The sequence below is a fragment of the Panicum virgatum genome, chromosome 8K, assembly GCF_016808335.1.
Source record: "Panicum virgatum strain AP13 chromosome 8K, P.virgatum_v5, whole genome shotgun sequence".
Classification (NCBI taxonomy): domain Eukaryota; kingdom Viridiplantae; phylum Streptophyta; class Magnoliopsida; order Poales; family Poaceae; genus Panicum; species Panicum virgatum.
The window spans coordinates 6966187-6982693 of NC_053143.1; the positions used below are offsets into that span (position 1 = coordinate 6966187).

General features: G+C 47.6%; 1 protein-coding gene and 1 pseudogene across 1 annotated transcript; both read right to left on the minus strand.

Moving 5' to 3' along the window:
- Positions 1–4541: 4541 nt before the first annotated feature.
- LOC120646328 lies at positions 4542–9536 on the minus strand (the record flags this gene model as incomplete). The annotated part of the gene is made up of 4 exons (XM_039922945.1): positions 6806–9536; positions 6174–6706; positions 5242–6020; positions 4542–5133 (listed from the first exon to the last, which is right to left on the minus strand). Coding segments are annotated over exons 1-4 (2958 nt in total), but the record flags the coding sequence as incomplete, so codon positions are not given.
- A 300-nt stretch (positions 9537–9836) lies between these two features.
- LOC120645371 lies at positions 9837–15963 on the minus strand (annotated as a pseudogene).
- Between the last annotated feature and the right edge of the window lie 544 nt (positions 15964–16507).

Consider the following 16507-nt stretch of genomic DNA (forward strand, 5'->3'; position numbering starts at 1 on the left):
TCGGCCTTTGGAATATCTTCTCCCCCTGCAATCTGAGCGGCCGTCAGGTTTGATTCTTTCAGAAATGTAACAAAGTCTTGTTCTTGCGTCGTCTGTCCCACTACGAGAGGCTCTATTGATTGTTTCTTTTGGGCTCCGAGCTGTGGAACGTCGGACGACGACGACTTTGATTGTCTCTTCTTTTTCTCAGTAGTTTTGATAATTGTGCGTTCGTAGTCTGAAGGGGGGTCTCTCGGAATGAATTTTCTCTTATTTGCTTCGCACATTCCCTTAAAAAATTTCAAATCTATCGGATTTATCACTTTCTCGGGCTCCGGCTTCGGCTTCGGCTTGAAGTGCTCTTTAACTCTTTCTTGAAGTTATCCGATCGCATTCTTCAAGGCTCATGTCCCAGGGTTTAATAGGAGCCTCCTTGGTTTTCTTCTTCTTTTCCTTCTTCTTTGGAGGCTCCCTAGCCGGTGCAGCTACCTTCTTTGCCGGCGGCCGTTTCTGCTTCTTTGCCGGCGGCGGAGGGGGTGACCATGGAGGCGACGGTGACGCTTGAGTGTTCATCGGCGCATGAGATGATGGTGATGGAGAATGTGCCGGTGAACCTTGCCGAGACAGTGCTGCCCTTGGGGAGTTTTGCGGAGATGCCGGTCTTGGAGAGGCATGCTGAGATGCCGGTCTTGGTGTTTGATCATCCGACTTTAGGACAATGTAGCGCTTATCCCATAGGATGTAGCCATGAATGGCTTCTGCTAGTGTCCTCTCCTCATCGCCTCCAGGAATATCAAGCTCGAGCGTCTCCCAACCCTGGCACACCTGCTCCACGCCAACTCTTGTGTATCTAGGCGGAATTTGCTGCCCGTGGTACACGTCGCCTGGTTCGGTTGGCATGGCGGTACCGTACGCAACAGTGAACATTAAGTTCTTAACGGCAGTCTGCAGGTCACAAGGTGTCCGGTGGGTGATCTCATCCACTGGAAATCGCTGCGGGGCCGACGCTTCAACTGCGGCCTGGATCCCCGTGGGCTCGGCAGCGGCGACGTCTGTGGAAGCGCAGCTACTTTTCCGCTGAGACAGGTGATCGGCTGCGACACTAGGCTCTGGAGGCAACGTTTGCGCTTGCTGTTGCTGGCTCATTGCTACGGCCACTTGGCGTTGTACCTCTTCCTCCAGTCTTTGATCGTGTGACATGAGCCGTTCCTCTAGCCTTCGCAGGTGCTCCCGCTCATCATTCTTTCTTCTTTGCCGGCTTCTATATGAATCAATGTAATCCCTGAACCCATACTTCCACGGAACCACGCCTTTGCCTCTTGTGCGGCCCGGATGCTCTGGATTCCCAAGGGCGTAAGTCAGCTCGTCCCTCTCTCTATCTGGCTGGAATGTTCCCTCGGCCGCTGCTTGTATGGCCTCCTGTAGTCTCTGGGCTGCTCGCTGGATGTTTGGCCCATAGATGCAGTCACCAGTCATTGGGTCCAAGCTTCCCCCGTGACCATAAAACCAGGTCCTTGACCTTTCAGGCCAGTTCATGGTCGCAGGTCGGATGCCTCTGTCAAGCAGATCCTGCTCCATCTTCTCCCATTTGGGTACTGCAAGCTTGTAGCCTCCTTGGCCTAGAGTGTGATGGTACACTTTCTTCGAGGCGTTGTCTTTGGCCTTCTGCACCTTTTGAAGCCCAAGCTCTGAAGACTTGTATTCCACAAATGCATCCCAGTGACCCCTGAGCTTTTCGAGCTCGCCGGTAAATACGGGTGTGGTCCCGGTCTTGATATATTTCTTCGTCAAAATTTTCTTGAATGATCGCAGTTGTTCGGCCATCTTACTCAGGGTCCAGCGCTTGCATATCTCTTCGGATTCAGCTGGAACCGTGAAGTTTTTCTTAAGCTCCCGCCAGCACCATTCTTTTTCTCTTTCGGGTACCGCATCCCGTTCCTCGCTTGGATTGGAAGCTTTCCAGAGCTTGAAGCTGATCGGGATGTGGTCCCTGACAATACATCCGGATTGTCTTATGAATTTTTTGGCGGCAGCTTCTGGAGCGATCGGTTCGCCATCTGGACCAACTTCCGTTATAATGAACCGCCCTTCCAGTTTTTTTGTTGGGCCTCGCTTCGTCTTTTTCTGCTGCGACGATGATCCAGACGGCTATAAAAAAACATTCATAGTATTCATATAGATTCAGATGAAAATATGATTGTCACTACAAATAATTATAGTTGTGATATGTACATTAGCACTTTGTTCAGCAGCAGCGTCATCCTGAATAGATGGTGCCTCAATTCCATCACCGGACATATTCAAATATATGTCGGTATTGCTGCCATCATCAGCTTGTTCAGCGACATCTCCTTGACCTTCGCCAATCATATTCAACAAGAACTGTTCGTCTTCCGCGTCTGTGTGTCGCGGGTCCATCGTAACTAAAATATGAATACAAATAAAACCCTTAAAAAATTATCTAAATAATCCACATATTTGCGAGCATTTGACTAAGTAACGGAGAATTGTTTGCATGTGTGCGCGTTTGTTGAAGAGTCATGCATGTGCCAGCTAAGCTGGGCCAGTTTATGATGTACCTGTGTTTGTATTGATCTCGTACGGATGCTATTTTGAAATTCCCCTGAAGATTGAGAGAAGGCTATTTGCTTTGTGAATCGACATAATGAATCATCTTCTTTAACTCTCCGTTGGAGAACCCAATTGCAACAAAATAATTGTATTTCTTTAGTCTCCGTTACTGGGTTAATTAGTACTTTAGTCGTCAAATCACTGCTTCTGCTGATATCTTTACTGTTTCTCTCTTTTAATTTATTCATTTTTTACATAATACCGTTGTTGATATTCTGTAGTAATTTGTGGAACCCTAAGTATATGTCTTTTCACCCCTGTTCAAACTTCATCTATCTAAAGACTTATTAGTGTACCCTTTTATCACTACTACAAAAATAATTTGTAGGAACACCCCTTTTTTTTAAGGAGCGAATCAAAAAATAACTCATTTCTACTGCTACAAGAAATCCTTAAATGTATGATAGATTTTTGGTGAAATTTACGAAAACTGCCATAAATAGACAGGATCTATGACAATTTATAAATTTTCATTATATATTTGCAAATAATCCATATGGACTCTAGTTTGGGCCCAGTTTCTGTGGCAAACATCTGAAAACATCACAAAATGAAAGTAGAAATCGTCACGAATTTAATATCTTGCTCAAATCACAATAAAATTTTTGCATAAGAATATTGTTGTACAAAAATATGAGGTGCCGAAATTGAACCTCTAACTCCCTTAACGATGCAAAAGTTTTACTACTTCTTTGCACTAAATTTGAGCACCTTGGCGGCAGGCGTGAGGTCGGGGCGGGCTCTGGGCGGCGGCGTGAGGTCGGGGCGGGCTCTGGGCGGCGGCGTGAGGCTATGGCGGCGGTGCTCGGCTCGCGCGGTGGGGGGAGCAGGACGGCGGCGGCGGTGGCTCTGGGCGGCGGCGTGAGGTCGGGGCTCTGGGCGGCGGCGACGTCGATGGCGGCGGTGCTCGATCGGCTCGCGCGGTGGGGGGAGCAGGACGGGCGCAGAGATGAGAAACCAAGTGTTAGGAGAAGGGCGAAGGAGGAAGGAAATATATGGGGGGGGGGGCCTTTTGTCCCGGGTGAAGCCACGACCCGGGACAAAAGGTCCTTTTGTCCCGGGTCGTGGCTTCACCCGGGACAAAAGGCCCCCCCTTTTGTCCCGGGTGAAGCCACCACCCGGGACAAAAGGACCTTTTGTCCCGGGTGGTGGCTTCACCCGGGACAAAAGGGGTTTTTGGGCGGGCCGGGAAAATTCCCAGCCCGCGGCCCACCTTTAGTCCCGGGTGGATCTACCACCCGGGACAAAAGGGGCCCGTTTTCCCTCGTTCCCGCCTAATGTTATGTTTGTTTTTGTTTCTTTTTTACTTCTCATTTAAAATTGGCTTTCATATGTTAATTCAGATAATAAAATTATGATTCCAAAAATTATGGAACAAAATTTCTTATTATCTCTATATAAACTTGATACACGCAACAAAAATAATTAATTTTCATTCAAGTGATTGGGTCAATGAAATATCTAACTTTTTTGAAATCATATTTGTTATTTTGACCATGCAAAAATATATTAGGTGAAATTTTTTTTCAAACTGTTGCTTTTCGATAGAAAGTGGATTCTATCACGATATTAACGTTTAAAAAGTGAATTTTAGATAAAATTAAGCAATTTCATGATATTAATGAGTAGTGTGTGTGAGTTTGAGAGATAGTGTGTGTTAGTGAGATTGTGTGTGTTAGTGAAAGAGTATAGTGTGTTAATGTGAATGTAATTTCATGAAATAAATAAAATTAGTTGAGTAATCCATTATTGAATGAAAATTATAATTGAGTCTAGTAATTAAGTGAAAAATATATAAAATAATATAAAGAACACATAAAATATAATTGTACAGTACATATATAATAAAAGTATTCGAATTGCGATTATGTTTTTATACAATAATATAAAATGATTCAAGTACATGAAGGATTAGCGGTAACAGACTTTCTCTTCACAAATGTCCCTTGATTATGATCACGGCGCAAGTATGGAGCATCATCATTGGCTAGCAGGATGCATGGATCAGCATTTACTTCGAAAGCTGGAATGGCAACAAAATTATTATATTCTTCTGAAAAGTCTGTCTTGTCCTCCACTCCAACGATGTTTCTCTTTCCTGATAGAACTATGTGTCGCTTAGGCTCATCCTTTTGCTTGTTGATCCCCTTCTTTGGCTTGCTGGACATGTCCTTAATGTAGAAAACCTGAGCGACATCCTGGGCTAGGACAAATGGCTCGTCTCTATACCCAAGATTGTTGAGATCAACTATTGTCATCCCATACTCATCTTTTGTTACCCCTCCTCCAGATAGCTTAACCCATTGGCAACGAAATAGAGGCACCTTGAAATTGGGACCGTAATCCAGCTCCCATATCTCTTCAATGTAGCCGTAATATGTGTCTTTTTTTCCATTATTGTCCGTGGCATCCATACGAACACCGCTGTTTTGGTTGGTACTCTTTTTATCTTGGGCTATCGTATAAAATGTGTTTCCATTTATCTCGTACCCTTGGTATGTTAAAATATTCCAAGATGGTCCCCTAGCCAATAAGAACAGTTGTTCACTTATATCCATGTTATGCATTAGATGCTTCCGCAACCAGCTACAGAAAGTGTTCATGTGCTCACGTGTAATCCATGCCTCAGACTTTTCCGGGAAATTGGAGAGCAGAATTTTCTTGTGTTCCTCGATATATGGGTCAACCAAGGATGATTGTTGAAGAACCGTATAATGCGCTTTCTTGAATGAGAAATCATCTGTGCAGACATAAGATTTCTTTCCTAATGTACCCTTTCCAGATAGTCTCCCCTCATATCGCGATTCAGGGACTCCAATCAGTTTAAGGTCATCAATAAAGTCAACACAAAAGTCAATGACCTCCTCAGTTCCGTACGCACTGGCGATGCTCCCTTCTGGACGAGCTCTATTACGAACACATTTCTTGAGTACCCCCATGAACCTTTCGAATGGGAACATGTTGTGTAGAAATACTGGTCCGAGAATATCAATCTCTTTGACAAGGTGCACTAGAAGATGTGTCATGATGTTGAAGAAAGATGGTGGAAATATCAGCTCAAAGCCAACAAGACATTGCACCACATCGTTTTGCAGCTTTATCAAATTCTCCGGGTCAATTATCTTCTGAGAAACTGCGTTGAGGAAGGCACATATCTTCACGATGGTTAACCGGACGTTATCAGGCAGAATCCCCCGCAGCACAACCGGAAGAAGTTCGGTCATAAGCACATGGCAGTCATGGGACTTGAGATTTGTAAATTTCTTCTCTGCCAAATTTAAGATTCCTTTTATATTGGATGAGTATCCAGATGGAACCTTTATACTGCTCAAGCAGTCAAACATGGTTTCTTTCTCTTCCTTGCTAAGAGTATAGCTGGCAGGACTTAAGTATTGTCGTCCATTATCTCGCTGTTGTGGATGTAAGGCATCTCGTTCTTCCATACGTTGCAATTCTTGACGTGCTTCTACTGTATCTTTTGTCTTTCCGTACACTCCCAAGAATGCTATCAGGTTGACGCAAAAATTCTTCGTGAGGTGCATCACATCAATTGCATGACGAACATCTAAGACTTCCCAATATGGTAGCTCCCAAAATATAGATTTCTTCTTCCACATGGGCGCCATTCCATTTTCGTTCGGAACAGGTTGGCTACCAGATCCCTTTCCAAAAACAACTTCTAGATCTTTTACCATGTTGAAGACGTCTTTACCACTACGGTGCATCGGTTTTGTTCGGTGGTCCGCTTGGCCTTTGAAATGCTTGCCCTTCTTTCGTACCGCATGCCTGATGGGAAGAAACCGACGATGACCCATGTATACAACCTTCTTACAGTGAGTCAACCATATATTATCGGTATCATCTAAACAGTGTGTGCATGCTTTGTATCCCTTGTTCGAATGTCCTGACAAGTTACTAAGAGCAGGCCAGTCATTGATCGTTACGAACAGCAATGCTCGTAGGTTGAAGTTTTCCTGTTTGTATTCATCCCACATCCGTACACCTTCATCGCCCCAGAGCAATAAGAGTTCTTCGACCAATGGTCTTAGGTACACATCAATGTCATTTCCGGGCTGCTTTGGACCCGGGATAAGCACTGGCATCATGATGAACTTTCGTTTCATGCAGAGCCATGGTGGAAGATTGTACAGACAAAGAGTCACAGGCCAAGTGCTATGACCACTGCTCATCTCACCAAAAGGATTCATGCCATCCGTACTCAAACCGAACCTTATGTTTCTCGCATCCAAATCAAATTTAGGGTACGTTCTATCTATTTTTCTCCACTGCGACCCATCAGCGGGGTGTCTCAACATCGAGTCTTTCTTGCGTTCCTCTTTGTGCCATCGCATCAACTTAGCATTATCTTTATTTCTAAACAGACGCTTCAAACGTGGTATTATAGGCAAATACCACATGACCTTCGCAGGAACTCTCTTCCGGGGAGGCTCTCCCTCGACATCTCCAGGATCATCTTTTCTAATCTTGTAACGCAATGCACTGCATACGGGACATGCATCCAAATTCTCGTACTCGCCTCGGTAGAGGATGCAGTCGTTGGGGCATGCATGTATCTTTTGCACTTCCAGTCCCAAAGGGCAAACAAGTTGTTTGGCTTCATACGTTGTGGCAGGCAATTCATTGTCCTTAGGAAGCATTTTTTTAACAAGTTTGAGTAATTCACCAAATCCCTTGTCGGATACACCATTTGTCGCCTTCCATTGCAGCAACTCCAAGGTGGTGCCAAGTTTCTTAAATCCATTTTGACAATCTGGGTACAACAACTTATGGTGGTCCTCTAACAACTTCTGGAACTTCAACCTCTCTGTTTCACTCTCACAGTCTGCCTGCACATTGTGCAATGCTTGCCCCAGATCGTCGCTGGGATCATTTTCTGCTACATCTACTTCGGGCTCTTCCATGGGAATATCGTCATCGAATGCACCGATTCCAGCATTCCCGGGAAAGTGGTCGTCAAAATCTTCTTCTTCATTGTCTTCCATGGTAACCCCCTGTTCTCCGTGCTTCGTCCAACAAACATACTTTTTCATGAAACCATTTGCGAAAATGTGGCTGTGTAGGATTCTTGAAGATGAGTAATCCTTGTTATTGTTGCAATGAACACACGGGCAGCACATAAAACCATTCTGCTTGTTTGCCTCAGCCACAGACAAAAAATAATGCAGGCCATCAATGAATTCTTTCGAACGTCGGTCAGCATTGTACATCCATTGCCGGTCCATCTGCATTTTAAATAAATCGATTTGAATTCTTTACACGTATCGAATAAATAAAATATATCAAACCTAAATTAAACTAAATGTAACATAACATGAATAATTAAAAGATATGCAATATCTATCATACATCTTGATTAATTAAAAGGGGTACTTAATCCATTACAGAACTTAACAAAGGAGTACTATACATGAAATTTAAAAATTCGGTCAACAACACATAGGTTTTCAACCGTCCTTGCGTTGGAACGCAGAATGTTCTAACGGATTTCTTGCTGGCGCAGAATAAGATGGCGGAGCTGAAACCTCCGAGTTTGGTGGTGACGAACCGTAACGCCGCAATAAATCCTCAAGATCAAACGGAGGTTCCTCGCCCCTTGCCATGCATTCTCTATATTCTTTTTCCAAATAACGGAGCGCTGCCCTATGAAAAGCACTAGGTTTTTTGGACCGACGACCTACTCGAGTTGTGCCCTTCTCTCCAGAAGGACAACGATCACCCCCACCGGCGCCACTCCCTCCAGCTGTTGAAGCCATATTTTACTGAAAAATACCTTTATTTTCCACAAAATTATAAATTCTTACCATTACAAAGCAAAAATTATTTACTATTACAATTACAATGATCAGATTAATAACTCTTGCAAATAACAATGAAATTATATAAAAAAAGACGAAATGTATCATTAATCCTCAAGAAATCTCTAATTAATTGAAAGAAATCTCTATAACTTCTAATTACTTTGACACCCTTCAGTTCCAGGAGTACACTCTTTTCAATATCCAGAAACCCTCTAGAAGAAAAATAAACCTTTATTTCTGAAAATGTATATGTCAGTAACCTCAACCCTGCGGTGATGACACTGCCTTTCGGGGGGACACGGTGCGGTACAAGGATGTCACCAATCGGCTAGTCGCAGCACCAACATTTACGATTAATAGGCACAGCACTTGGCACAGGCAGCATGCTCGTTCATATGCTCTCAGTACAACAACGGCATGCTGACTGCGTCAAATGCTGTCTTCTTATCAATCGGAAGTGCTGGTGATGCGACCAACCGATTTGCGACGTCCTTATAGCGCATCGTGTATCCCTGAAAGGTAGTGCCATCACCGTTGGATGGAGATTAACGACGTATACTTGTTTCGAAATAAAGATTTTTTTAGCTTCTAGATGGTTTCAATGTGAGCCTGATTAAATACATCACTAGAGTGTCAAAATAATCCATTCATAATACAAAAAATTCTATAATATACTCATTTCATTAATTCATTCACGAATAAAAAAATCAACTATCCACAATATGGTCATATATACAAGTACATCACATGAAGTATCTACACTCATTCTAAAAATTTCTACTATCCATATACTCATCTAAATCTAAAAGAAAATTACGCCTACATATATATGCAATCTAGCTAGCAAAATAATGTCCAAGAAATGAGCTAGCTACACATTTTCTCTATTTCTAAAGTATGAAATGAGCTATACAAGCCAAGGAAGAAGAGAAAAACAAGCCCCAAACCTTTAGAGCAGATGGATGGACGGGGAATCAAAGATCTTCACAAATGTGGTGAAGAAATGAGCAAGAACTCCTCTATCCCGAGCCAAGAACAGAGAAAACAAGTGAGCTGAATGGCTCGGGCGGGGGGAGAGGGAAGGGGATAAGGGAAGGCCTTTTGTCCCGGTTGGAGGCACGAACCGGGACAAAAGGGGGGACTTTTGTCCCGGTTGGTGGTTCCAACCGGGACAAAAGGCTACGCGGGCCTTTTGTCCCGGTTGGAACCACCAACCGGGACAAAAGTCTCCCATTTTGTCCCGGTTGGTGTCTCCAACCGGGACAAAAGGCCCCCGTCCCCCCGCTGGCCCGGCTAGCCGTTGGACCCGGGACAAAAGCCACCTATTGTCCCGGGCCCAAAGGCTGCCGGGACAAATGGCCAGGAACAAATGCCTGTTTTGTAGTAGTGGGTACACCATCGAGAATTTCACCATCCCCCACGACTGACTCCACCACAGTAACAAAACATAAACTCCGTATGCACATCGCTGTAAACAAGCTATCCCATCTCCACGACGCTCCACCAACGGAACCGCCCGCTCTCGTCCGACCGGCTTATTAGCCACCATGGTCCAGGCTTTCATCCCTTGTCCAGCTTTACCAGATTCTTGGTTATTCTGCTGTCCGGCATGAAGATTGGGTCATGTCAGTTGCCTTATTAGAAGGAAAGATATTAAAATGGAGAATATTAATATGATCCTTGCAAAGACTTACTGCAATGTTGTTAAGTTTATCTTCCAACTTGATCGCCAAGTCACCAGCAGCGATGTCAGCTGGCCCAGCAACAGCACAGTTACAATCAAGCGAGCTAGCAGGTCTCAAAGGAGAATTTGACAGAAGAGTCTGGAAGGGGATCCTATCAGCAACCCTTTTCTTTGTGATTGCACTTTCTACTTGCACACGGTTTTCAGACACATCCCTTGTTTTCCGAGCTGCAGATGATAGTGGTGTCAAGATCTCCTTGTCAGAGCAGAATGCTTCCTGATCTTGATCTGCATCGACTGAAAGGTTCTTGGGAAGACACTTCCTTGCTTTCATGCCCCCTGAAGATACAGGGGTCAAATTCTCCTTATCTGAATAGAAAACATCATAATCTACTGTGTGCAATTTTTTGGACTTTGTTTTCTCCTTATTTGAAGTGTTCTTTCCTGACGTTGAATTATCCATTCTTGACCCAAGAACTCTCCTAACAATGGGCTCTACCTGTAGGATAATAGAATTGGTATAATGGATGGATTGTATTAGCTTGAGGCCTAGGCCGGTATATATAAGAGTACAAGACTTGGGGTGCAAGGCAACCCCACCGGATATGTATGGCAGTCCGGATACAATATCTAAACTACCAAATATACTCTAACATCCCCCTGCAGTCACAGCGGGAGCACTGCAGACGGTGAGACTGGAGGAGAAGCCGAAGGTAGGAACCGACGGACTGACATCCCCCCGCAGTTGTAGCGTCGGCGCAATGCGGATGCTGCGACTGGAGAGAACCGGCGAGAAACTCATGCGGATGGTAGCCCTTTGTGCCGATGTCGAAGAAGCCGAACTGGAGCAAGTAGCCATGGTCGAGGAAGTCGTGCGTAGGGTAGCCGTGGTCGATGGTGAGCTGTCGAGGTCGTCAATGGTAAGGAGCCGCACAGGAAGCCGCGGGCGCACTAGGAAGCGCCATGGTGGAGGCGTAACGGAGACGACGCCGGAGACGAAGATGGCGACGCGTCGAGGCAGTCGAAGAGAGAGTCGATGCCGCAGTCGACGCAGACACGCCATCGAGCGACACATCCCCGGGTTTGCCAGACCCGTGAATGCATCGGGGACGATGGCACGCACCGGTGTTGCCAAGACCGGACGTGCGAGGGAGAGTGCACCACCAAGACGCCGTTGTCTGAGGGACCAGCAGAGAAGGCCTCCATGGCGGTCGCAGGCGCAGAAGAAGGCGAGGTAGAAGGTGCCAACGCCTGCTGTTGCTGGAGTAGACGAAGTAGTTAGGGACGAGATGGCGACGCTGGCGACGTGGTTGTGCTAGACGAAGTGAGGAAGGGAACCCAGATTTTCCAGCACAAGGCTGAATGATCCGGATTGCGTGGCGGCGGTGCTCGAAGGAGATGGCGAAGAACCCGTACAACTTGACGAAGACCATGCACGGGACGCGCAGCGATAAGTCAACGATAAGGTCGTGGACGTAGTCGGCGGCGGTGAGGATGCAACGGCGAAGGAGACCACGGGTGGCGCCGCGGCTGCCCGAAGAGGCGAAGCAGCGGCAGCCCTTCATACACGGGGAAGAGGCGCGCAGTACGAGGATGGATGTCACGGGAGCCGGGTGGATCACGCACATCGGCTGATCAGACCGAGTAGCGTGAGGCGAGACGACGGTGGGCGAAGTTGGTGAAGGCGTCCCGATCGGTGAAGGTGACGACGAGCCGGCGAAGGTCGACGTGCGAACGAAGCGGCGAGGAGGGCAGTGCAGATGGGCGTCCCCTAGGGCACCGCCCATGTCACCATGTCGCATGTCGAAGACGAAGAATAGGCCGGTGAAGTCGACGCCGATGTCGAAGTAGAGGCGCGAGGCCGACGGGCGGTGGGCGACTCAATCTCGATCAGTGATCGAGTAAAAATCAGAGAAACTAACCAAAAATAAATCAGCAGCTGCAAATCTTCGCGTAGAGCCTCTGGGTGCGCATAGCACAGGCCTCCTCCCCACTCTTATCCTCTCCCCTGCTCATCATGGTCAACGACGGACCATAGCCACGGGGCGAGAGAGAGAAACAAAGGGTGAGAAAGAGGTGGCCAGGCGACGGCGATGAGGGCGGGTGGCGCGCGTCCCTCCCAGCGACGGCAGGTAGTCGGAGGCGGTGGAGGATCCCCGCCAGGGACGGCAGCGGATCCGGAGCGTGGCGCACGTCCTGGCCGGCGATGACGGATCCCCCCGGGAAGCGGAGGAAGCCGCTAGGGTAGAGGCGCGACCTGCGGCGGAGGGAGCCCACGCGAGGCGCGCGGGACAGAGCCGCACGGGCGCTGCAGAGGAGGCCGCCGGGTGGACGGTGCAGCCGACGCGGGATCCAGACGGGAAGCCTGGCGTGAAGGCGGCGGGTCTGAGCGGAGGTGCTGCACGGAATTCGTCGACGATGAGTTGAAGGCGCCACGCGGAGCCCCTGCTGCCACCATGGCAGCACAAGGTGGGTCACGGGCGCCACCGGGAGACCGCGACTGCCACCACGGCAGCGCGGATCGGGTCGTTGGCGGATTCCATGCGGGTGATGAGGTACGCCGATCTGCTACTGCTTGACACTCTAAGGGCGGCGGATTAACTCGATCCGCCGTGATGGAGGGCGCTGCCCCCGGCGGAGGTCATGGGCGACCTCCCCGGCGGCGCGCTAGAAGGCCGGCGAGGTGGCGCCCTGGAGGGGCGCCGTGGGAAACAGGGGGAAGGCTGCGGCCCGAGAGGAGGGGTGCCGGCGGCGCTAGGGTTAGGGCAGCGGAAGGTTCCCTAGGATCTCAAACCCTAAACTCGTGATACCATGTAGGATAATAGAATTGGTATAATAGATGGATTGTATTAGCTTGAGGCCTCGGTCGGTATATATAAGAGTACAAGACTTGGGGTGCAAGGCAACCCCACCGGATATGTATGGCAGTCCGGATACAATATCTAAACTACCAAATATACTCTAACACTACCTTAGACGCAGGAGTCACATTCTCCTTGTCGGAGAACAGATCTTCCTGCTCCACAGGGGAGATAGCCTCATACTTTCCAGGAACCAGCACCGAGTTTTTCCTATCCGGAGAGATGTCATCTTTGAATTCAAGATGTGAAATGGGCATAGACTCCGTCTGGAACTTCTGCAGTTTTTTATCAACTGGAGTTAGCGGGCTAAGATTCTCGGAGACAGGTTCATCTGATTTCCAACTTTCAGCATGGAGTTCTCATGATCTAAATTCAGAGGGGAAATGGAATCCATCACCTCTTGGGAAATGGTAGACTTAATAAGACCTATGTGGCTCCTCTCCATTACTATGTTACCTGATACATTGAGGGTGATATTCTCCTTGTCCAGTGCACTGATTTCTTCATTTCTCCCACAATTTGTGCTGTCAAGCTGATAGTTCTCAGAATCCTCAGCAATCTTATTTGCCACCATGTTCTCCTTGTTTGAGAGACTTCCCTCCAAGTTAAGATGAACCAAACCATCATGCTTCGTTTCTGGTGTTACAAGATTTTCTGGAACAGGCTCAGATTCCGTACTAACAGTAGCAGCATTCCATTGTGGAATTTCTTTTTCTACAAAGGCATCATCTATGAAATGAAAAGGGAGAGCAGATTCAAACAAGCCATGTCTCTTCTGCATCGCATCAACTGAATCTTGTGGGACATAATTCTCAGCGTTTGGCTCATTCTTATTTCCCTCCATGGTAATGCTGGCTGGGGGATTCATATGGCCCTTAACTTCTGCAATCATCTCTTCCATTTCTTCAGCTCTTTCATATTCAGAAATACCAAATAAAGCTATGCAGGCAGCACACTCTGTCCCGCAGCTCTGAGAACATACAAGAATCTCATTTTGCTCTCCTTTCTGAACACTATAGCTCAGAGCATTGCTTCTATCGCTGCTCCTTCCTGTGTCAATACGAAGTGATTTAACTGACTTTAACTTGGACCTCTTGGACACTTGGTCTGACTGGGCTGGTCTTCCAGCATTTGGCAACGTAGCTGGCATTTGCTGTATGATCAGAGAGCCAAAAGATTGTCAAATTGGATTCTTGTCAACCAACTTATCCTCTGTCAGTCCCTCAATGTTCTCATGAAATTGGGAAAGCGAAGATTCTTCCACAGGAAAGGAATGAGCAAAACCAGGTAGTGGTGGCGCTGAGGGGATCACTTCGGCTGGAAAAGCGATTTCTTCTAACATAATTTGTTGACTTGCCTCCTGTATTTTAGATCAGATAGTTAACATTCATACCAGAAACTGGAATCCCAACAATCAATCAGAAAAGGAAAAGAAAATGGAGCAGTGGAACTCAAGTAAACAGTTAAAAGGCAAGAAACATAATAAAAAATAGCTTCACCTAAAGAGACTAAGACAAACAAATGAAGTGCAAGTTTAAACCAATGGTATTAGCAATTTGGCCATACAATGTTTTTCACAAGTGGAATTGATATATATTGTCAAACTCATCGCATAGTTTGTGCGAAAGAAATATGTAGCAACTTAATCTACACTAGAAAAGGCATCAGTTGGCACCTTGTGGCTTGCAGTGGCAGGCTACAAAATTGATAAACTTAACAATGCAGCTCTACAGGTACCAATAAGCATTTCATCAAACATTTTTTCCGCTCTAATACTACTGATTTACTGGGAACAGACCTGATGGGCCTTCATGTCTGCTGACTCCCTCTGCTCAGGAGCCACCAACTGGCTGCTGGCCTCCTGCGCATTTGATCAAACAGTTAGACCATAATGAATGAACAGCTGGTGCCAAAATAACAAGAAGGTTTTTCCGCGAGCATAAAGCAGAGCTCGCAAGTTGTTACAGTACCTGATACGCGTGGGGCTCCTCTTTGTCCTCAGGCAGCGGTGGCATGTACGGAGCATCCTCCATCTCAAGCGCCTCGCGCAGCGACAGCCAGAGCAGCCTGTACTCCCTCTTGGAGGCCCCGAGCCGCAGGGTATCACCGGCGGCCAGATCCACCGGCGTGTGGGGCGGGACCGCCGCCCCCGACACCCATGTCCCGTGCACTGCGATGGGGGAATGTCGTGTTAACTTACAGGAAGACCAGGACGCTAAATTTCCACAGGAAATTTCGATGCGGGGTGGGGAAATCGTAACACAAATTCGCAATTAACAAGGGCGCGCTGATCGCATCCCGAGATCGCCCAAGTGAAATGAGGAATCAAAACCCTAAGTAAAACATCCCGAAATTGCATTAGCTACAGTTGAACAAACACGAATCTGATTCGCACAGATGCGCAGAAAAATCCGACGCCAGCGGCCCACGCCCACGCGCGGCGATCACGAGCAGGGCACGCGCACGCAGAGGAGGAGGTGGGGGGATGTAGAGTGCGGCGGGTGTGTGCGTCTCACCGGAACGGAGGTCGGTGACGGTGATCCGGCGCTGGCGGCGCCGGGCCCGGAGCTGGAGGTGGAAGCGGCTGACGCTGGGGTGGTCGACGAGCCCGTGGCAGTCGGGGTGCCGCCCCACCGTCACCGGCGGGTCATCCTCCTCCTCCTCCTGCTCCTCTTCCCCGCCGCGCGGCGCCGCCTCCGCCGCGGGGGTGGGGGGGGGCATTGAGGAAGATGTGCTTGAGCACGACGCCGGCCTTGGACACCGCGAACGCCGCGATTGGGGCGTCCCCATCCGCCGCCGCCATCTCGCTCGCTCGCTGTGACGCTCTGTGTGTGGTTGGTGCGGGGGAGGGAACAGGGGGGACCGGATCTCTGGTTGGAGCCTGGGGAGCGGGGGCGTGAGGTATTCAAATGCGGCGAGGGGGATGGGATGGAGGCGGCGGGTTCGAATTTGGAAGCTTCGGCCCGTCGGGCATCGGCATCGCAACGGCTAGAAATCGGAAGCGGGCGGCGGCGCACTGTTTGTTTATGCTCCAAGAACTCAGACAGCCGGGAGATAGCAATATTTAAAAATGAACATACTTATCCACCTAGAAGAGATAATAAACATGTCACTGCTGGAAAGATAGCTGCCAAATATGAAAAATTTATTATGGCTAATCTTGGTCGGAATTTCTCCCAAATGAAAAACACAGTACAAGAGGAAATATTTGCAGACGTCTCCATTTCCAAATTGAAGAGAGCTAAAGTAATAGTGATGCAAAAGACTTATGATGCAAGCAAAGGGTAATATGAGAAACTATATGACTATCAGTTGGAGCTGCTTAGAAGCAATGTGGGAAGTACAATTGTGATAAATAGACTGCCTGATGTTGAACCACCCACCTTTTGGAGAATGTACATCTGCCTTGATGCATGCAAGAGAGGGTTCATGGCTGATTGTAGAAAGGTGGTTGGCCTAGATGGATGCTTTTTCAAAGGTGCTACCAATGGGGAACTGCTACAGGCTGTAGGAAGGGATGCAAATAATCAAAT